Raw genomic sequence first — 22863 nt, 5'->3', positions numbered from 1 at the left:
CACTGTAAATGAACTAGCATGAAAAAATCTAGCCATGTTTTTGAGCTACATGAAACAGTTGTTGATTTTATAATATCATTAACATATCATCTTCACAGAGCTAGTAAATAGGAGCTGCACTTGCATGCCTGCTGCCTACACAGAAAATATCCACTCAGGGATGTTACCAAGATGGCCGTCGAGTGAACTGACTTGCCTTAAAGGGACTTTAGTAACACACAGCGAGGCCAAGCAGCTTGTTGGGAGGCGCCAAAGGAATTTAAACATGGCCGCTGGCAGCAAAAGCCATGTTAGTATTTCACCCTCATGTTAATTAGCGTTAATAGCTTTCCGTTCCACAGGGCCCACGGAGGTCATTTAGCTTGAGGAAACAACTGGCCTCGACTCTCCCTTGATATATAGGTCTAGGTATTGTTTGCGCATTACATGAATTATCTTAATTGTCCTATAGAAAATCTTAATAGCCCTGTAGAGAAGAGGGAAAAAAAGAGAAAAAAAAAGTGTGTCCTCAAGCGAGACATGCGAAAGAAGAAATAAACCTGTTTGGGATAAACAAGTGGGATTTGAAGTTACGCTGACAGCCCTTTGATATCTCGAAATGAAAAAAAATGTATATTTTTAGAGATGGAGCATCGGTTAACACACACTGTAAGTGATGATAAAAAGCTCAAAAGCTTCTTTAAGTACAGTTGCACATACACATCAAAGCAAAAAATAATTAAATCTGATAGCATGCACATCAAACGCACACACACACACACACACAATAATTATCACATATGTTACAAGTATCCACAAAACCAAAGACATGTGGAACATGCAGCATGCATACAGCGGGCGAACGTTTGGGATGCAATGAGAGGGTACAAGCATGTTCCATTAAACCGACAGCGCTTATGTTCTCATGGGACGGGGATGGTGGGGTGTTGATAGTTAGATTAGGAAAGCACCTCGATTTTGCGTCCCTCTACGATTGTACCGTTTAATTTCTCCCGTGCACGGTCTGCGTCTGCGCTTGTTTCAAAAGTTACAAAACCAAAACCCTGAGATGATGTGATCATAGAGGATTCCCAATAGAGGATGAAAAAGGGTGGTTGTAGATATTTGAATGGGCAACAAATGTGAGCGTGAAAAGAAGAGAGAGGAAAGAAGAGAAAGAGGTCACAGTCAGCAGGGTTGCAGCTTTTATCCATTAGTAAGAGGTGAAATTAGGATGTTAGGGTAGAGCTGCACGATAATGGTTAACTTTTGGGAAAAAATATAATTGATGTTTTTATCATTTTGTCAGAATTAAGGCACCTTAAAGTACACTTTTTCGAGTGCAGATTTAGTCAAAGCAAACCTGGTCTCACGGCATAAATGTACCTGGGCGCATTTTTTAGCAAGAAAAAAAACTTAATTTAGGTGTTAAAAAAAACGGTTCAAATCCCGTCTAACCAGGGTTTGAAAAAATGGATCAAATCTGCGTAAAAGGAAGTTGAAATGGCACAGTTAGAAGAAATCATATTGGTTATATAACATTTATTTAAATTCCAAATTTGTAAGGTCGAGGCAACAAAAAAAAATAAAAAAATCTCTCATTTAGGAATTTTTGCTCTTTAAATTTTGCAACCACAACCATGTATGTTACCAATGCAAAAATGACGAATTTGCTTAATAAACAGAGCAAAAGCAGAAATCATGATCACGGTTGAAATACGATTTATCGTGCAGCCCTACTGTAGGGCGAGAGCCACTGGAAAAGAGACAAAGCAATCTAAGATTAATCAACAGTGACATATTCTGCATTTCTTAATATTGAAACATTTGGCATGCATGCATGTGTACATTAGTGCATCTCCCATCTGTCTTGCTAAGCATAACTCATTCTTAATAAAACTCATTATTTATAAACTACAGACGTTGCCCTTGCCTTTAAATGATATTAACTAATGTAAGGAACGTTTCCGAGGCCATGTTGGAGCTCAGAGGTTTAATGCACACAATCCTGCTCTCTAGCTAGGAAGAGCCTGCTCTGTCCCCGCACCCCCACCTCCGCTGTCAGCCGTGAGTTATGGCCAACTGCAACCCAAACGCCATATCCGGAACAGCTATTAGGTATGCACAGCAAACAAGAGTGTGGAACAAGCCCTGGTCTTTTAGTTCATACACACTTTGCAAGTACGGCCTGGTAATTGCTTTGGGAGGCCTGTGAGTATGATATGCATACATGGACACTCCATTCCTTGCGTCTGGCATGAATAAAGACCAGCCCAGGAGTCCTTGGCCCGCGAGGAAACAGAAAAATCAAAAAGGAATGGGTCGCAAAATTAATCCTTTTGACATTTTGCGCTACTGTGTTCAACACAGCGCTCGTAGTTTTTCCCTTTTATCACGGATTTAATTAGCTTACACAGCTAGAAAGCTTAGCCACTATCTTATAAATAACACTAACATACAGTACTTTTTCTGTTCCAATATCTATAGTGAGCTGCCTACAGTCAGCATAGCAAGGAGTCATAGGTGCGCACTAAAAGCTAAATGCTTTTGGAAAAATTTTAAGTCAGCATATAAATTGATTTTATATAAATATTAGTGCTGGTCAATGATTAATCATATCCAAAATAACGTTTTTGCGTAAATAATATACGTGTGTACTTTTTATTTGTATTATGTATGCATGTATAAAATATATTTATATAGTACGTATATTTATATATATATTTATATGTGAGTGTGTTACATATACATAATAAATATGCACAGTTCACAAACATAATATTATGTACACAAAAACTTTATTTTGGATAAGTTTTAGCAACATAATTAATTGTTGCTACGCACTAATGCATATAAATACATAAAAATGTCAACACATAAACAAATGTATATATATGTAAAATACTATTGTGATGTATATGAAATATATTCTAAATATGTATATAAATTATATATATTTACTCTTATATAAACTACATATTATCATTTAATACTGAAAAGAATCAGTAAAAGGTATTTTAGTGTATTTTGATTTTCTCCAATAATTATGTGTCAATGTAATTTTCTGCATACGAACGTATCAAAGCGTTAGCTTAACAATACGCCAATGCCAGACTCTACTGGACTCCATTGCGAATCAAGCCTCCCTAAGTAAGCAGCTTACTAGATTTTGAAACACAGCCACTGCACAGGAATTCAAACGGCCAGCAGGAAACAAGTTATTTGTGAACGTTCGGCTGATCTTATAATGCACGTTGCTTAGGTTGAGTGCACTGTGACGGTTTGTTCCAGCAGCTTCACCCCTGCGAATCACCTAGGAAGAGGTGAGAGAAGTTCTCCTCAGCAAAATGTCACCCTCCTTTGAGACCAGCAGCGCTGTATGGAAGAATGGCTATATATAACCCGTTTTCTAGCGCAAGACTGGAGACTTAAACAGCTGAATCTTATTACAGCGGGACAGCTCTAAGAGCAAAATCACTGCGTGTTGGTCAGACGTTCATTCTCTGAATTATATAACTGGGCAAGCTGACTCGTACTCAGCTGAAACAGCTCAGTTGTCTCTCGGCGTAGCTACCTTTCCAAAACGTGTCTCAGCTCAGTGTGAGCGAGTGTGAGAGTGTGACGTTTGAGTCACTTTGCGGCTGCTGTGTAAGAGCTGTAATTATTCGGCTCATGAAGGGAAGAGGAGACCTGTGGGGAGGAAGAAGTATGAAGTGACAAAGAACTGCTCTTCCAGCTGACTTACCTTAGAGCCCCGCTCGTTAAAAATAATTTCCACATCCAAAATTTTCCCAAATTGCTGTGGAGAGAAAAGGAGATGGGGAGGGAAAAAAAAGAGGAGAGACAGGGGAGAAAGAAAGAAAGACAGAGAGGGAGAGAGGAGTAATTAGAACTCATCTCTTCTGCAGTTTGTCAGGAAACTTGAGCACTTGATTGCACAGGGAGCTAAAATAGTAAACCCTCCGCTTTCATAAGACATAACACGTAAGACAAACCTTCACACCATCTTCTTTGCCATGACAGAGAAATGATACTGATGAGCACAACTCATCAGTAATGGGTTACTTTTAAAGTAACACATTACAACATTACTACAACAAAAGCTAATTATGTAGTCTCCCACTGCTATTGAGTTACTCTTGCTACTTTTCTCACCGTTAACTGACTGAAACTGTGTTTGGGGTGGAATACTAATATAACATTTAAACACTGCGGAGTATACCGCATGTTTTCCTAATAGAAAGTAAAAAAGTATACACATTATTTAGCAATTATAGATCTAAAAAACAGTATACAACATTCAGTGTCAGGCTTTGTTTTTGTTGTGTGGATTTTTCGATGACTTTTTTCTGTAGCTTGTGACAAGTGACTGCCTTCATGATTTAGTCGGTAAATCATTCGCTCACCTAATTCTTCCAAAACACCAATTCATTCAGGAGCAAAACCAGTGACGAAGGAAACGTCACTTTTTTATAAGCGAATAAATGCCACTTTTACTTGAATCGTTCAAAACAGTCATTGCATGACATACAAAAACTACAAATACATTTGATATGCTATGATGTAAATTTAATTGAGGGCTGTTATTTGTAGCTGCCTAACCAATTGTATTACATGAAGCTCTCGACTGGGTCGGGTTTCTGGGAACGAGCAGGACATACTGCTGATGGGAGCAAACTTCAAAAGATCACAGCGGAACCCTGCTGTGTATGCACCAGTGCTCTTAATGACACGATATGGCTTGTTATTTTCTGTGGTGTTTTTGACTGATAAAAGCTGGCCGAAGCCACGGGAGAGGGTATTTCTGGCTTGACTTAACACCAAACGCCCGACTCAATTAAAAAAAGGATAATTGGATATAGAGCAGCCATCATCGCTGATGATAAACCATATATTTGTTTATTATCTCAGTGACGAATACCATCCTCGTAATTACCTGTCACTTTGGTTATTATTTTCCAGCTATTTGCGCTCCGTTCTGTGGTTTTATCTGATTGTCATTCTCACGGCCCTCCGAAATGCCCAATCTCTCATTTTTATTCTCTAATTAGCATTAGCCATGAGGCGTTGACCACTCCCTCCGAGATACGGCTTTGTCTAGGAGCATATGGATTTGCAGCCTGGTTGCCCATTGAGGAAAGAAGCCTAAAAACTTTCTTGGCCTTTGACTGAACGTCACTCATACCTGGGGCCAAAAGGTAAACCCTGAACAAACTGCAGCCTGATTAGAGGTGATAAACACCACCCTCACTGCACGAAACATGCGTTAACCTCGCCTTATGCTAATCGGGATCCTGGCTAGGGAGCTCCACAACGAGACCTTGAATCAAGCAGGTTTATTTCAATAAAAAAATAAACATGCCAGCGTATGCCAATGCAAGGTCACCGCCGCTCTAGCCGAAGGAGGAGACAGCTTCTTTAAGAAGTAATTTGGAACAGGCCTGAATAATTGGTTAGATGGAAACAGGAGGCTCCAGGGTGCACCGCTATAAATGTGCCAGTAAGCATGACTGTTTGTATGAAAGCGTAGGACAGCAATTAGAGCAACCGCACAAAGTGACACATGTGATAAAGGTTCTGTTTGCATTTCTCTCTTCCACTTTGGCGGCCGCTGGAGAGGAGTGACGGCCAGCTCGGAGCTCCCCGGAGGGTTAACGGTGCTTAAGCGTTCCATTTAACGCGGCCGGCTTTGGAGATCATTACGGAATGCGGCGGAATGAAAGCAAAACCTTAAGTTCCCCTAATGGGAGGAATGAAAGCAGGTTTTAATTGCTGTCTAAAATGGCTGTATTATTTCATTAAAACTAATTACCCTGTCAAGCAGGCCGCATCGGCTTCATTTCAGCACAACAGGGGAGAAATGGGCCTTCCAGGCACCTACGGCTCAATGGGATTGATCGAGGGCCCGGGTCACTAATAAGGTTAAGAAGAGCCGCCTTTCATCCGCCCAGCTGTGGGGAGAACCCGAGGCGGACTGTATATGTGCGCGTTTGCGGAGAGGAGGAGGCTGAGAGAGCCGCTCTGATCTCAAGCGGGGTGGAAAAAAAAAAAAAGTGACGCCTCGCAGTTCATTTCAGCCTGGCTGTTGCTTGATCTACCGCACTTGTTTTTTTTCCCAGCCCAATTCAAATTCCACAGCCAAACCCAAACAGCTGCTACTTGACACGATTCCCTCCATTTGTTCAAATTAAGATGCTTTTTTTTCTCCCGCCAGAGCCGGAATCAAACGCTGGCATTTGCATCTCAGCGTGAACCTGCTCACGACCGCAGACGATTCGCTCTAAACAAAGTCTGCGGACGCTAATGGTTTTAACCCACCCTAATGGGCTTATGGTATTGCTGAAATATTTCCCTGGGTAGTCATCCCTGGGAAAACTGAACTAATCACAGCTAGTCACCGTAGGCCCCATCATCGCCACTGCCTTGCAGCAGAGAGCTTTAATAAGAGTGTAGGCCTACATGAAATTAGGATCAATGGGAGATCGCAGTGCGAGATAGCTGGTGGTCCACACACTTGATAGGTTGGGAAAACGCTTCACGAGAAACGTTTGAAGCGAGTCAGAGTTGCTGTGAAAACGGAGGGAGAGTAGTTAAAAAAGCAAGGCAGTAGTGTGACATTAAGATGGTTTTGTTTGGAAATCAAGCAGGTATCATTATAAACCCATTACGAAACCATATGGGGCTTCTGCTTTTGTTTGAGATTCTAGGTAAACCTCTGCAGTCCCTTGGGTGATCAATATTTTAGAAGATTCAAACCTCTAAGGGAAATACCGAGGGGAATAACGGTCTATTAATTCAGAATAACAAGATACCTGTTTTAATCTAACACTAACACTTTCCCCAGAGCTAGGGGCCATTTTTATTGCTAGTACATACATATGCACTGAAGTGTAGGATCGCTCAGATCAGTGCAAGGGAGTATTATGGGAGGAGTTGCACAATTCTGCAGCCTCTGTGTGGAATCGTCATGGTGGTGCTTTAAAACCAATTTCATACACTAGCATTAAATCCACATACTCATCTGTATAATTGCTTTGGATGTCTTTTTCTAATTATAAAATGAGGCTCAAATAAGGTTGGGTAATGGAGCTTTTTAATCGTCGCTCTTTGTTTGACTACGGCCCAAGCCAGTGTACTCGAATGAGGAAAAAGACTCGTAAAATTGCAGTTCTCATAATCAGCTATTCCAAATTGAATTTCCATCTCGCTAAATTGAGAAATCAGAAATGGTTTAGAAAGCTGTCTTGAATTAAGAGTGTGTGTGATCTGTGACTGTTTATCTACACTAATCAAAAGAAGTAACACTGAAAGATACAAGGCATTCATTTGGAGGTTTAATTGAACATTTACTTCTGTTTCGAGACTGTCACTGACACAATAGACTCACAATTACATCTCAAACAGTTTGTGTTATTAAAGTTGTGCTAAAACAGGTACCTATTATAATATACGATACACTATTATAATATACAATTTAAAAATATATTAAATAAATAAATGGTAACACCTATAAGTTGCTTATTAGCATGCATATTACTACAATATTAGCTATTTATTAGTGCTAATTAAGCATATTACTATTTTACTATTAATGAGCAGAAAATTAAGAATTTATTAAGGGTAAAGTCTGAGTTAATAATTAACAAGTATTCACAAATAAATAAACTGTAACAATTTTTAAGGTGTCCATAATACAGTAATTACCTAGTAAGTGCTTAGTAAGAGTTACATGTACTTGCATAAAACAATCTGTATCAAGTACACAGCTACACATAAGCTACTTAAAATAAAGTGTATCAAGATTGTACTTAAGTGTACTTCATGTGTATCTATACTGTACGCTTTATCCAGCTGCACATGTGTACAAGCTTATTTTGATTTAACCCATTAGTACACAGCGTAAATACATGTAATACATCTCTGACTACAACAAAATTACACATGCATAAGCTACTTAAAATAAAGTGCATCAAGATTGTACTTAGGTGTTAAGTAGCTGTATAACAGACTCTGTCTGTTACATATGTGTCACAGTAGCTATCTGTTACCTCTACATAATTAACTGTAATTACAGGCTGTTTCATAACTTAGTTATACACTTTATTTCATTTAAGTACAATGACTACTACTAAGTACCTACTTAGGTAATTCCTCTGTATTATTACAACTTAAATAAAGTTTGTTTTCTTCATAGATTCATAGATTTTTGAGATTTATAAAAATGGGGAGAAGTCAAAGGTTTTGGGTTAGCCAAAAACCCCTTGAGTAAGCGCTTAAGGAGTTTGAAACCGTCAGTAGATGGAAATTTTCTCCCCTTGTGCATCAGTCACTGTGTTTTCAGTCACAATTTTTGGGACTTTAGAGGTGCGCAGAGCTTGTCCATCCCATCCTCTCCCACTAGTCTATCTATGGCACGGGATAATTGCACCCCTGGGTCCCTGAGAGACTTCACAGCAAGTTGCAGCAGTCTCTTCAGACAAACATACACACACTTGGTCACACATGTGCCTGTTTTCACATCGGAGCTGTCAGCCAACACAAACCTAATGAGGATAAACTTCTAGTTTTTAACCACAGTGAGGAGCGCTATTAATTACGTCTCCACTGGTGGGACCACTGTGTGGCTCTCTGCTCATCACATCAACGCTGGGCAGAACGGGAGAGGAGCAGAGAGGAGAGGACAGCCTCTCTTAGAGAGAACAAAGAGCGTGAGGAACAGATGTTCTCAAGACTCAGCAGTCAGGCTGTACCCAGAGTCCTCCACCAGTTTAAGTGTTACTGTTTGCTATACAGTGCCCTTAGTAAACACAGACTCCGGTTTTTAACAAGCTGGGACCAGCAGCGTTTTTTTCTCCTCCTTGCGCTGCCTGTAGCCTCCAGTAACAAGCTGCCAGTGTTTAACGCTGCTCCCTCGCTGGCTGCTGATAATTCAAAGGTATGCTGGAGTTTAACTGTACGAGTCCTCGAGTCTTAGAGAGGCGGGCACAGATGTTTCTTCGGTTACAGAAAGCTGCGAGTCGTTCATTAGTTTTGTTTTTTATTCTAGCCGAGAGTGCTTACATCTAAACGCAGATTGAGGAGCAGTAGTTGTGGATAAAACACTAAATAATGACCAACCATTACCAAGCCTGATGCCGCTCTCAGTATAGCAATACTTTTTTGATTGAATGCCCTTGTTTTTAAGAAGCAAGTTTTACTGATCCCTTGTCACAAGCTACATATACAAACGAAAACTAATATAACGCAGTTAAATCATTTAGCACTTTGTCATGCACTTTCTAGGCTTGGGGGGATAAAATGAAAAATGTGAAAAATAAAATACTTCAGTTATGTGAAAATATTTAGACTATAGTCTAACTATGGATGTTTAGTGTCTGCAATTTTGTTCACATTAATTACATAATATTCTGCTTGGTTACTGAAGTGATCACATATAATTGCATTATTATTTTTTTGTGCATATAATACATAAACATTAGCTGAGAAAAGCCTTCAAATTACATAAATTTTTCTATCAATATATCTATGTATCTATATTAAATACTACTGTCAAAGTACCGAATGTGTATCTTGGACTACACACAGTCATATAAAGTACAATTAAAGTCTAATGGTTAGTTGTAAGCTGTATGTGTTTGATTCAATAAAAAGATCTGATTCACAGAGTCATTTGTTTGGGAAATAGACTACACTAGTTCATATTTTCTTAATTTGTTAAACATGTTCTATTTATTTTGTCAGAAATCCAACTAACTATACACATTTACATGTTTTTTCTTTATGTATAAGTCTTTTAAATTAGCATTCCTAGTTTAGTACTTTAGAGGAGGTAAAAATAGATTACAATTACAGTATCTAAACGGGTCTTGCATATAAGATCAATGTCCTTGTCAGGGTTGAAACAGGATTGATTATCAGGCCTTCCTCTGAGATATAACCTGCTGCCGTCTGGCCGAGGCCTGAGACTCACCCCGAACATTTGCCGGAGGTCTGGGTCACGGAAGCGGAAGGGAATGTTGGAGACGTGTAACCGTTTGGGCTGCTGCTTCTCCGAAGAGTCTGAGGGCTGGAGCTGAAGCTGCTGAGAGCCGTCTGTCTGCGCCACATCGTCCGCTTGCTGAAAGACACACAAGCACAGCCCTGTTAGTTTCTACCTCAAATGCCGTCACAACCTGGAAAAAGTGCAGCGGGCAACGGTTACGGGGAGGTGAGGGGGTGGGTGAGCACGGGGAGATCAGGGCATGCTGGTGGCATATTACAAATTCCCTCTACTCTGCCAACATTTGTATGTGGCGGTGAAGATTAAGGAAGCTGTCAGGAAGTGTGGATACAGATTTAAGGGGAAAAAAAAAACCCCTCTGACATGGGGAGACCAGAGAATGCATTTACTGAGCAGCCGCCTATAAAGACCTGAGGGAGAATGGGAGAGGGAGAAAGAAAGTAAGCGTAAAGATGGTGTGCTCATCTGTCTATCATGTGGAGGAAATGGTAGTGACACAGCTGTGCTCAAGGATGGACTGCTGTCCGTGACACACATTCATCTTTCACCTCACAAGCCCTGACGCTACAGCCTTCATTTCTCTCGCTGTTCTTTCAGCTTCATAAGACCTCATTTGACCAGACTCTGACCAGACGCCCTGTCACGCATTGAGTGCAAAAACCACGCTTCATGCAGTGGAGTCTATATTAGAAAACAACCAAGATTTGTATTATTATTATTATTTTTTTTTTACAGGCAGTATTAATTATTAAACATTATAGTATCCAAGATGAGAACCATTTAACTTAAAATTTTTTGCTTATTTGATATAAAAAAGACATATTTCATACATGTAACGATAAAAACAAAATATGCATTGTTAATTTAATCTAAAAATATATTATTAATATTTAAGTTACAAATATTTTAAATAAAAAATTTTTTTTATAAGTCTTTACAAGAAATAACCAAGATTCTTTTTACAGCCAGTAATAATTATTAAACATTACTGTAAGTATCTAAGGTGATCATTTTTTTAGCTGTTCTAATTAAATTTTTGTGTATTTGATAAAAAAAAAAATTCCATACACTGTAAAAAAAAAAAGTAAAAATACAAAATAGGCATTTTTGATTTTAATAAAAATAAGTTACTTTTTTTATACGAACCCCAAATATAAAAACCCCCCAAAAACACCCCCAAATATATATATTTGTTGTCTCTACTAGAAATCAACAATGATTTATTAATAGTTTAGTATTAATAATTAAACATTATTGTATGATTTAATATAAAAATTATTATGTTACTTATAACATTAACATAAATAAATATGTTACAATAGTATTATGCTAAAAAGAATATTTACATTATATAAAATATATATATTAATAATATTATGATTATTGTCATTTAATTTTCATTTACAACAATGCAATTTTCGGAGCAGATTCTTCCAAGAAAATCTTCAAGAAAAGATTTGCACTGTACCTACTACACTGAACATACTCCGAGCTGGAAAATAACCAAAATGTGATCAAATATTTATAAACAAACACATATTTAAGTAGAAAAGAGGGAATAATATCTTTTTATCTACACCTATGCACATTCAATCATATCAAATATAATGAAACAATACAGAAAGAAAAAATAAATCAATATCTATAAAGAAAAATATTATCTAACAAAATGCTCTTGAGGGAGGATCAGGTTAGTGCATAACTGAATTAATAATTAATCCAGACGTGATGCAATGGCTGGCAGATGCAGAAGACTCCTCTGCGTTTAAGAGTTTGTCTTGTTTTTCAGCTACTGTGTGCAGACATGTTCAGTGAAGGAAAAAGCATGGTGAGCGCAGCACCAGAGCGGCAGCCCTTCATGTACATAATGAATTAGAAGAACATGGGAGCACAGATGAAGAGATGATGTCAGCTAAACTTCCCCCGGCTTAGCAGGATCAATGAGAAAGAAGTGCTGAAGGCAGCTACATTTGGCTGGGCCCATAGACAGCTGTATACTAGAGCAGACTCACGCTGTAGAGAGAGAAAGACAGAGAAAGAGAAAGAAAGAAAGAAGCCAGGGTGTCTTATCGGTTGCTATCTGCTTTCTTTCTAGCCTAAAACAGTACACTCCACAGTTTACTATACTACTATGATATTCTCATAACAAATGGCTTCAGCGTAACAATATGGGGTATTTTTGCCTATATTATCAGTAAGGTGTAATTTTGTCTGAGAAAATGTCAAACGCACTGAAGCTAAAGCAGAACTGAACTGATCATTCAGGTCTGCAGAACAAACAGTGAAGAACAAGTTAATAATAAAATGTTGTAAATATTGTATGAACAATAGTAGTAGACTTAAATACTTAAAAAGGACTGGAAGACAATGGAGTACAAACAGCCTGAGAGCTAACACGCTAGATATAGTGAAACCGTTTTTGGATCTTATTAAGCTTTCAAAAGTCAGAAAAGCCTAAAACAGCCTGAAAGAATAGGCTTAAACTTTTCTCACATAAAATGAGCACTAAAGTGAATTCTGAAGATTAAAAACTCAAAACTTTCTCACGCATGATTTCCTTGCATCCCTATTGAATTGATCTTTCAATCATTTTTTTAAAATATTATTGAGATTTATCTGTATATTCCAAGCGTGTTTTCTTGCATTTCATGTACATAGTTAATTATAATAAGTGGGCTGGACAAATTCCCCCTCATTAGGCACAAAACACACAAGAGATATGAATCATAGAAGACGGCAATATATCATGTATTAGGTAATGAAGATATAATGAGATATCTATCACTCCATCCCTTTTCGTTCGCACCCTGACAGAGAAAAATAGAGGAAAAAGGTGAAGTAAATGCAATTATGTAGACACAGCTAAGAACATAATACCAACTCAAATGCAAAAGATTTGGACCTGGAAGGCGTTCATTTTTTCACTCATTACAGAGAGAGGGTGAAAAATGGCATGATAAAATATCAGCTAAAATGAGATTTTAAAGTTTAACTCGTTGAACAAAACCATTATTGCAGAGGACATATGTCTTTACAGGGAAAATTACACCAGTAACATGACAGAAGTGATTTTACGTTTCTATGGATCTTCAAGATGTTTTTTTTTTTGCAATTAACATAGAGATACAATAAACAGTGTCTTCTGTGCTTATGTAATATGTATTCAAACTACCTTACTAAAAGAAAAATGTTCATTTTACAGCATTACAGTACAGTACTGTAGCTAGGGGAAACACACATAAATATATTGACGTTGTCCATAAAGTTGGTCCAATGTTTTGGCACCGTATGGACAAAAAAAATTCAAATATTGTTTAAAATGTATGCTTTAAAGACAAAATATAGTCATACTGGTCTGAAACATAAAACCGATAAAAGAATATGAATTTTTGGATTAAACAAGTCTGTTTAAGAAGCCCCTTTTCTTATAAAAGTCTGTATAGATGACTACGCTAAATGTTGTGTGTATACAATGCTAAACATACACCTTTACCGGTCAGTAATCAAAAACCAGTCTTATTTGAGAATGATGAAGGTAAGTTTGAACTCTTGCTACAGGTTATACAGTATAACGACAGCGAAACCTCTGAACCATTAAATGTCGAGGGTCACCAACTTCTGCTTTTTCCATCTGACAACTTCCTCATCTTCTCTAATGCACAGTCTCTCCCAATGGGCTCTCCGGGGTCTCTGTGAGAGGACACCGTGTTTACCAGCACATTGGCACTATCAATCATCGCAGCGATGTAGACAGTCAAGCCCTGTTAAGATAAAGCACACGGGTCGGCTCTGGATCCACACAGCCTGTCGTCCTGCCCCTTGTGTATGCCGCCCGAGGTCGGCGAGCGGCGGAGGCCCATAGCCCCTGCCTGATGGTGGTAGATGGAAAGCTGAGCAGATGGATGGGCAAGCGGAGGTGCAATTACCCCCTGGTGCCCCCGCTCCCTGGGCTGCACCTCTTCCCGCTCCTTCATCCTCATCCATCACGCCGGTGCCATCGGTCATTCACATGCTCTGTCTGCAGTCGCTCTGGAGAGAGCTGTGCTATCTATCATGTCTAACAGGTGAGCGGTGCGACGGCGCGGACTCGCCCATTACCGACCGACGGAGCGTGGCCTCTGAGAGCCTCCAATTCCTCGCTCTGCCCAACGAAGTGCCGGAGAGAAGGATGAGGGCTTTGATTTGCTTACTTTATGGGAACACGTATTGACTAGGTCCTCTCAGATGTAAGTCATCATGTAGCGACGCGGCGCAGCGAGTAACGGACAGCGATAAAAAATGAAGAGAAATCACAGAGCTGTTTCGCATTCGTCTGGCGCGCTTTGCTTAAAAAGAGGACAATTGTTCTGCCATAACAAGCACTTTGTAAAACACACGGTCCGGCTCGCTCGCTCTTGACTAGAACGATATAATCTCTCTGGCTTTATTCGGAGCACTTCCCCTGCTCTTGAGCGTGGCGGCTTGGAGTGCTCTTCTCTGGAGGAGTTGACACCAGGCCAGGAGAGGGAAAGGAGAGGTAAGCGTTCGAGACTCCGCACTCCAGGTTTGGATCTAATTATCTCATCGTCACTGCTAAGCAGCCATCTACAGGGGGTTCGTCTGCGCAATTTGCCTTTTAATTTGTGTTAATTGCATGTTAATTATATTGCAGCTAGCATGGGCTGCATCTGTCTCTTTCAGAGACAAGGTTTCAGAGGGCTTTGCACTCCCAAGTTCCGCAGATGAGGTGAAAAGTAATTAAAAGTGTTCGCAGTTTGAGGGAAAAGAAACTCCCGCTCGCTCGGGTTGCCAGGTCATTCTCCAGAGGATGTCGCAAGACATTTAGGAGGAGGATTTGATGTCTTTCTTGTACATGCAGACAGGCTATGACCCTCTCTCCAGCACTCCGTTTACTAGGATGACAACGGGGAGGAGCTAAGCAACCTGCATTAGAGTCCCAGAATGTGGATCCTGCCAAAAAAGCTAATGGTAAATCCATACGGGAGGATTTTATGGTCAGCTAAGAAAAGCTCCCCAAATTAACCCCAAGTAGGTGTACTGCTCTCTCTAAAGGTTTACGACAGCCAATTACCACAACTGAAGTCAGGAGTGTTACATAACAACGTTCCGTTTGCCAGGGTCTGGAATTAAATATGCCAAATGAGTTACAGTAGGCTACTGAATGGCTATGGCTACTGAATGATATACTTGTCCAGCATTTTTCATGCATCATATCATGGTTACATCGACTGCTCCTAATTGCAACTTGAAAGGAAATGCTAACAGTTTGAACTAAAAGAACAGTTATCAGTTTAGAAATAAATAAATAAATAAATAAAATAATATATATATATATATATATATATATATATATATATATATATATATATATATATATATATATATATACAATTTTAGGGAAAATGCAAAATATACACCTTCCTGCTCTTAATGCATTGTGTTTCCTGATCATTAGTAAATGTTTCCACCTTTTGCAATAGCTGTGTATCCATGTATTTATTTGTTGGCCCTTGGAATCGAGCCCTAACACATACAGTATCATCTCCTCTCACTTGTGTTTTCCCGCTGGCCTTCCCTAACACTGGACTACACTCACTGGACTACACTCCATACATCTGATGCACTTCTTGTTTCTGTTCCTGTTGCAGAAGAGCAACTTCCCTGCACTTTACATTCCGCAAGGAATGGAGCAGCCAAGCAGCACCAAGAAATAATTGCCTGAACATTATCATACACCAGCACATTGGACCTCAAATCCAAACCCCCTCCCATACGGCAACGTCACGGGAGGCTCGTGTTTGCCCACATTCGCGGCTGCCCGTGTTTTTATGTGCGGTTGGGTGGGGAATGAGTCCTGCTAAATCGTTTCTATTGCCGCACTCATTCAGTGTTATCTGCAAATCACTTTCAAAGTGCTCAGCTCAGCACTTCCCCCCTTCAGAATGCCCCTACAACCACATAATTGAAACTATCTGATTGGAAAGCTGCCAAGCAGGTAGATTACATCCGATTAGGGCCAAACCAGCGCTTCACTTAAAGGGATTAGCTTGAGCCGCTTTATATTTTTTTGTTCTTCTACACTTCCCTCCGATCCCATCATCCCTCCCTCACACCGAGATGCGAATACAAACCGTCACCTGTCATCTCGAAAGAAGACACTGGCCTTTCAGTCTTCCGCAAAGCTCTAATTAATTAGACAAGGTAATCTGACTCACAACAGGTTTAGCCGCTAACGAAAACGGAGGCTTAAAGAGCGCTTATACCTGCAATATTATTATCAATGGCACAGTAAAAACTTCTCAGGGAAGGCAGCCAAGAATAAGTGCAGGAAATAATGGCATTGCCTTAATAACATAACATCACGCTCCTTTGAGCAGTACGGCTGTGTTTGAGCGAGTTGCAAATCACAGTTTAGACAATCCCACCGAAGGCAATATGACAGTCGTAGTGGAAAACTGTTAGCACGTACCCTAAAGAGAGGTAAGTAGTCTTTTATCGCAGAGTTACCGAGCATCTAGAGTCTGTGCTGTTGTGATCTGATATGTGATCTGATGTGATTACAGTCCACTCTCGGAGGTGTAGTGTTCCTTCTTTGCTAATGATCCACCGTAAGGAGAAAGAAAAGAGGGAGAAAGGGAGAATTTCCCTGGTGGGTTAGGCCAGAGTGACAGTTTAAGTACATCCTCCAATCGAGCCGCGGATTAGCCCAGCCAGAGCTCAGGTGTCTTTACGGGGGCCTGTCAGCATCGCTTCTCTGCGATCTGCTGAGCGTGGGATTACATCTACTTCCTTTAAACCACACCACCTCAGAGCTTTACGCATATCCCAATAAGAAAGAAAAAAAGATTACATTTTTCATCCGTCCTTTCCCCCCCCTAAGGCCAGGAAGACCTTGGACTTCTTTTTGCATTGAAGAAAAGTTTTATGCTCTTTAATTTCTCTTTTCCACTCCTCTTTTATGACCTTGCTCTGGCTGCGTCTCATTTTACTCCCTTGTTCCCTGTGACGTAATTAGCAAACTGTGAACACAAATTTGGGCTCCAGCAAGGTCTTTATCCTCTTACAAATCTGAGACACTCCTGGTGTTTATCAACAACAACATTAAATATCTTGTTATTGTAAGAAATACAACAGTTTAGCTAAAATAGCAACAAAAGTAACCGTTAGAAACTTTATTTGGATGCTTACGTAGATACATAAATTTACGGACAAACTTGGGACACTTTGGGCCAAACTGTCTAATATTTACGACAACATTTTCAGTGAATACAGTGATGCTAAAACCTTGTTTTTTACAAGGCCCATATACATATTACAAGGCCCAATAGGGGTATTGTAAAGGATGAGTGTCAAGCCCTGAATCTGTCATACAGCATCAAAATAAATATAAGTGAATCAAATCAAATAAAACATTAAAAATAACCTTTAGGGATTTATCTGTCCTTATGCTTTTATCCCAATTTTTGTAAGTGTATGTGTTAATCAAAGGCCTATAGGAACCAAGAAAGGGTAGTCCAAACAGACAAGACACAACTTACCCACGGGACCGGGTCTAAGGACACTCTTTCCTCTCAGAGTTTCTTGTCATATGCTCAGATAAAGCACTTGGGCAGCACTCGTTAAGTGGTCCATTGAGACGTTTGTGATATTGTTAGCCATAGTAAATGGCTCCATGGGGTTTAAGATATGAAGCCATGTGATAGCCATGGTTTAAAGCTTGATAAAATGCAGGGAGAAAGCAGAACTCTTTAAATGGAGAAGGATGTTTTTTTCTCTCAACGTCTTTTATTTTGTCTTATGCTTTTATCTTCGCTTGCACTAGCTCTATCGTTCTTTTCATTTCACACTCTTCTATTTCCTAGCCCCAATTTCTTTTTATCTCAGTCTGTCTGAATGCAGAAATGTTAAAAATGGGACGTTAGAGTCTGATTCTGACAACAAAACTAAATGTAGGATGTAAAAAGTAACTCTAATATGAAAGAAAATGAGGAACAAAATGAAGTTTTTGCCATTTATTTTGCATCAATATTTTACTGAAAAAAAAAAAATTCAGTCTCAGTAGGATTTTGTAAAATAACACACATCATGATTTTGCTACTCATATGGCTAACACGGAAAATAAAATAAAATAAAAATGATCCCATGCCTGCATGCTGCTAGTGACACTCACTGGTATGCTGCTAGTCCCTGTGAGGGAAGGCGTGCTGCTGTCAGTGCCAGGTGGCTCGCTGTGTGTCTGTGTGGGTGTGTAGATAGTGAGGGCTGCAGCGTGCTCAGGGACCGGACTGGGCCCCGTGTAGTCCTGCCCAGGGTGGGTGTATTCGCCAGGCAACCCGTTCTGAGGTGGAGGGGGAGGATACTGCGCTGGAGCGTACGGCTGAGCCATGGCTTCTGGGGGAGCAGGGGCCTCCTGGTTACCCTGGAAAGAAGGAAGGAGAGAGATTTGATCAGTTTTATTCTTACATATCTCATACTAATCCAGATTTTCTGGCTCTTCAAGGAACAATGCTTGCAATGAGACGTGACTAGAGCTATCATGACGAGAGCCCTGTATGCCTGGGTCGTGATAAAACGTGAGAGGAGAGAATGGGACCTAATTCCATGATAATGGCAGAACAACTTGCAGAGCAACTACTGCACCTCACAATCTGAACAATCACGATAAGCCTCAGATATTAAAACCACTTATAATGACTAATTTCAAGCACCGATTTGGATCCTTGTTCTTGCTGGCAAAAGGAATATTCCCCCTATACACTTTTCACCTGATATTTAGATGTATTAAAAGATAAAAGACGAAATATTGAAAAACCTTCAAATATTTTTACACATAAATAGCAGCTATCATACATCATTCAAACTTAAAAAAATACAAAGTAACAGCATGATAACACCATAAATGTAGTCAAAATTCTTTGCGCTCTAGGTCCTCTAAAACCATGCAACAGATAATGTGAGGAACAAAGCAAAGTTTAGATTATTTGCTGATAATTCTAACCATCAGAACTCCAGAGCCTCTCTAAATGAATCAGTGAATCAGTGAGTTGATCCTAAGAATCAGATCAGGCAATGCTTTTAAATGATTTGACTGATTAAGTTCAGCTCACTCAATATACTTTAAAATAAAAGTTTTAGCAAAGAATAACAACACTTCTGTGTCTGTTCTTATATACATCCACCTAATAACTTACTGGACGTTTGGAGGTTAAAAAAAATATTTAAAAAAATATTACAAGATAAGGGTGAGTAAAGGATTACAGAATTGTAATATTTAGGTAAACCTTCCTTTTGAACCATGATTTTTCTTTGCGTTATCAGAGAAACGCAGCAGCATCTGAGACTCGTGGGGCCCTGGCTGCTGAATGGCTTTGTCTGGGCCCTATCATATCAGTTCTCAGAGAACATTAGAGGACTGCTTGATCATTACAAGGCAACAAACTTACTTTATAGAGCAGCGCTCGATAGATTTGCAGCCCGAGCGACAGGGTTCTAAATTGCTCTCTTGGCAAGCAGCATGTGCGAGATCAATTAACTGATAAATTTTTGATTATAACCTTTGATTTAAATTACAGGTTTCTAATACAAGCTGCTGTTTCCCCTTTTCACGGCCTCTCTCGTCTTTTTCCTCATATTCACCTCCCTCTGTTTCACTCATTCTGTCTCACTTACGCGCTTTCTCTCGCTCTCTGTCTCCGCGCTGGAATTAAATGAGTATCTACCCCCTCATTTAGGTCTCTGTGTGAAGAGGTGTCTTTCTTTCGCTCTGTGTATCAGCATGTAAATGAATGTGCTTTTTCTTTCTTCTCATCCATTTCTCTCCATTGAAGAGGATGCAAATGAGATTCTTTACTCTGTTGCTTTCTCGTTCGTTTTGAGTCACCGAAGAACACGATGTTTTCTAATCTTATCAGCGAACATTAGGATGTGGCGGCGCGTCATTTTTCTCTCTTCCTCTGACAGGTGTCATCATTTGTGCGGGTGGAGACTGGCTTTGTGACTGGTTTTGAAGTGCTGCTTAAAGGCCAATGAGAAAACTGCTTAATGTGTGTAGTATTCCGTCCCGTCTGTATTTCCTGTTCAGACAGGACGTTTAGGTGGGCCAGAAGGGTTTTGAACTATTTCAGAAAGTTATTAGAATATATATGAATACTAATATATCTTAGAAAATAATAACATTTCAACTGTACTAAGCAAATTCTAATTTTCATTTAGTTTTGGTCTGCAGAACAATGTTTGTGCACATTAAAGTGTGTTTCATTGATACTACAGATGGTCAGATGGCTCATTTTAGGAAGTGTGTGTATTGTGAAAAGCACTCATTTGGACATAACGCAGGTGTGTTAGTGTGTTGATGTGCAAGGGCTGTGTGTGTGTGTAATGACAGATGACCTGGCTAATCTCAACAGTAAAACACTGATGTGTGTGTGTGTGTGTGTGTGTGTGTGTGTGTATGACAGATGAGGGCTACTCTCTGGGGCAGAGTGCTGTTGTCAGCACAGGTGCAACTGGGTCATCCGTACAAAGTGTATTGTGTGTTTTTCTGTAAATGTGTGTTTGTGTATTGTACTTGTCTGAATCTTGCTGTATAAAAGCTGCTTACCCCGAGGGACTCATATCAACATATTAATCTTATACAAATTTAGGACCTTGGAGTTTGACCCTGTCCTGAAAGCTCATGGCAAAGAGAAGCAATAACAGCTCCTTTAACCAACCTTTGGGTAATGGGATCTCTCTTGCACTTACTCTGCCTGCTCCTTAATTAATCAAAATCTGATGAGCTTAAAAAAGTAAAACACCAGGCACCCCTGGACACAAACGACTTCTTGTTTGGAACGTAAGTATTTTGCACAGACAATAATATTCCTGAACTCAATATGCATTGAGAAAGCAAACGGAATGCAGAATCGCATTTTGATTCAGAGAAGTAGCATTAAAAGAAACTGAAATTCTTTTTTTCCCCTAGAGAAGATGGAGGAAAATGTGCATAAAGATAATATAATATTTCTTAAACAATTTTTTACAATACTTTTAACAGCAATTCTGAAAATATATTAGTGTAAAACAATATAATATTAAATTAAGTAAAATAAAAACAGAAAAAATGCTTATAAAAAATAATTCAAATAAATACAATTACATGGATATATATATGTGTGGTACTTTAGAGCTCTTGAAGATTCATTTTTGAGTACATCCTACGGTCATTTCCCAATCCCATTTTCTCAACTTTCCTGTCTTTCTCAATTGTCCTATAATATGGGCTAAAAAGCCCATAAATAAAATTACAAAAAGAGAAAATCTCAGCAGAATTTGCTCTCCTCCGCTTTTTCAAACGCTGTCCATTACAGAGGGCCAATGAAAAGCCGTAGGAAACACAGAGCCTTTCTTTCCCATTTCTGCTTGATTGTTATTAACCTTTTTTCACTGACTAAGCAGCATTAGGCAGGCAGCAGCAGCTTTGGCTGGGGAGGGATGCAGTTTAATAGAAGTGGGGAGAAATGCATTAATGTAAATGTAGTGGAAACAATGAGAGGCCCAACCATTGACATGTTGGCAAACAAATGAGGCTGTCCTCTCAATTAGAGTCAATGCTCCATTATCCAAATGAAAAACGCACTCTTCCATGGCCGAATGCGCGACGGACAGGCGTGGAGGGGTGAGAAGGAGTGAGGAATAAGGAAGCCGGGATTTTATTACTTCTCAGTTCTTTCTATCTGTTTGCACTTTCTTACAAGTGTCTCGAAGTTCCAAAAGCTCAGACCGAGACGCTGACGCAACACGAGGTGTGCTAAGCATCGATGTACAGTTCCGTTTTGATGAAACATGTACAGTTTGATACACAAACACACAAGCTCGTACATGCAACTCCAGTTACGTGGGGCGCCAAACTCAAGTTTTGACAAGTGCGGGTGTTCTATTGATTAGATGTGGAAGTTTGTCTCTCTCTTTCTACGTGTCCGTCCATCTAACTCTGCATCTCTTGCTTTCATCCCACTCCTCAAGTTGCACCACCCAGGCCGTGTCTGACTCTCTCCTAGTCAGACGGAGGAAAAAGAGCGAGGCAGCCAATAGCCTGGGGTGGATATTGTAATTCACTAAAACATTAAGCAGTATTGATGCAGCCCCCCGTCTCAAAGCACCAATGGGGGTGAGGTCTGTCCAGCGGCCTGAAAAACAGTAGATAAGCCTGACAGGGAGGGGTGGTCTTCACTCTGTCTTGGGATGTGGGGAGAAAGCAAGGTGGTGGTGGGGGTCCAAGTGAGGTGCCCATAAAGTCTGCCGGAAATGGCTTTCGCTTGAAATCACCTTATTACTGCCGTGTGTGTTGACTCCGAGCTATGAAATATTCAGTGAGCTAAATGGACGAGTAAGCCACATTTTCCAAAGATAAGATGAAGGATAGAGAGTAGCTTCCTTTGCATCTGGTGGGCTATGAGGCGGATGAAACAGTCAGTAATCCAGCCTCACATTTTCGACTTGTTTTTTACGCCTCTTGCACCTGCAAACAACATAATGTGCTTTGTTTTCTCCATTTTACACCTGTGCTGAAGGTGTTTGGTCCCTAAACCTGCTTGGCCTATGTTTTTTTTTTGTTGTTGTTGCTTCTATGTGCATTAGTATTTTTTTTTTTTCTGGAGGGTTAAGCGAAAATGACCTAAGAGAGCTGACGCCCGATTAGCTCCCATTAGATCCGCCTGCGGTCACAGAGAGCTTGAGTGATGACCTGAGCTTGTACCGTACTCTACCACAGACGCCGAGAGGATGTGCGGTAAAACCGGACCTCTGGGACTGTCCGTCATCGCAGCGGTCAGAGAGTGACCACTACATGATGTGAGGTTACGGAGAGATGAGAGAGACCGATGAGAGAGAAAAGTTGTGGTGAA

The 22863-nt window shown here is 39.9% G+C and overlaps 1 protein-coding gene across 6 annotated transcripts in view; it reads right to left on the bottom strand.

Annotated features, from left to right (window-relative positions):
• The window catches only part of rbfox3a (RNA binding fox-1 homolog 3a), a 363663-nt gene that overhangs the window by 28391 nt on the left and 312409 nt on the right, over nt 1-22863 (bottom strand). For all 6 annotated transcript variants that reach the window (XM_043253944.1, XM_043253939.1, XM_043253938.1 and 3 more), the window contains 4 exons: nt 18150-18398; nt 9950-10096; nt 3725-3778; nt 951-1043 (listed from right to left, as the gene is read on the bottom strand). In XM_043253944.1, coding sequence (XP_043109879.1) covers nt 951-1043; nt 3725-3778; nt 9950-10096; nt 18150-18398 — 543 coding nt within the window. The remainder of the gene's footprint in view (nt 1-950; nt 1044-3724; nt 3779-9949; nt 10097-18149; nt 18399-22863) is intronic.

The sequence above is a fragment of the Puntigrus tetrazona genome, chromosome 12 (assembly GCF_018831695.1).
Source record: "Puntigrus tetrazona isolate hp1 chromosome 12, ASM1883169v1, whole genome shotgun sequence".
Classification (NCBI taxonomy): domain Eukaryota; kingdom Metazoa; phylum Chordata; class Actinopteri; order Cypriniformes; family Cyprinidae; genus Puntigrus; species Puntigrus tetrazona.
Note: the sequence above shows the minus strand (reverse complement) of the source record. Positions and strands in the feature narration are given on the sequence as shown.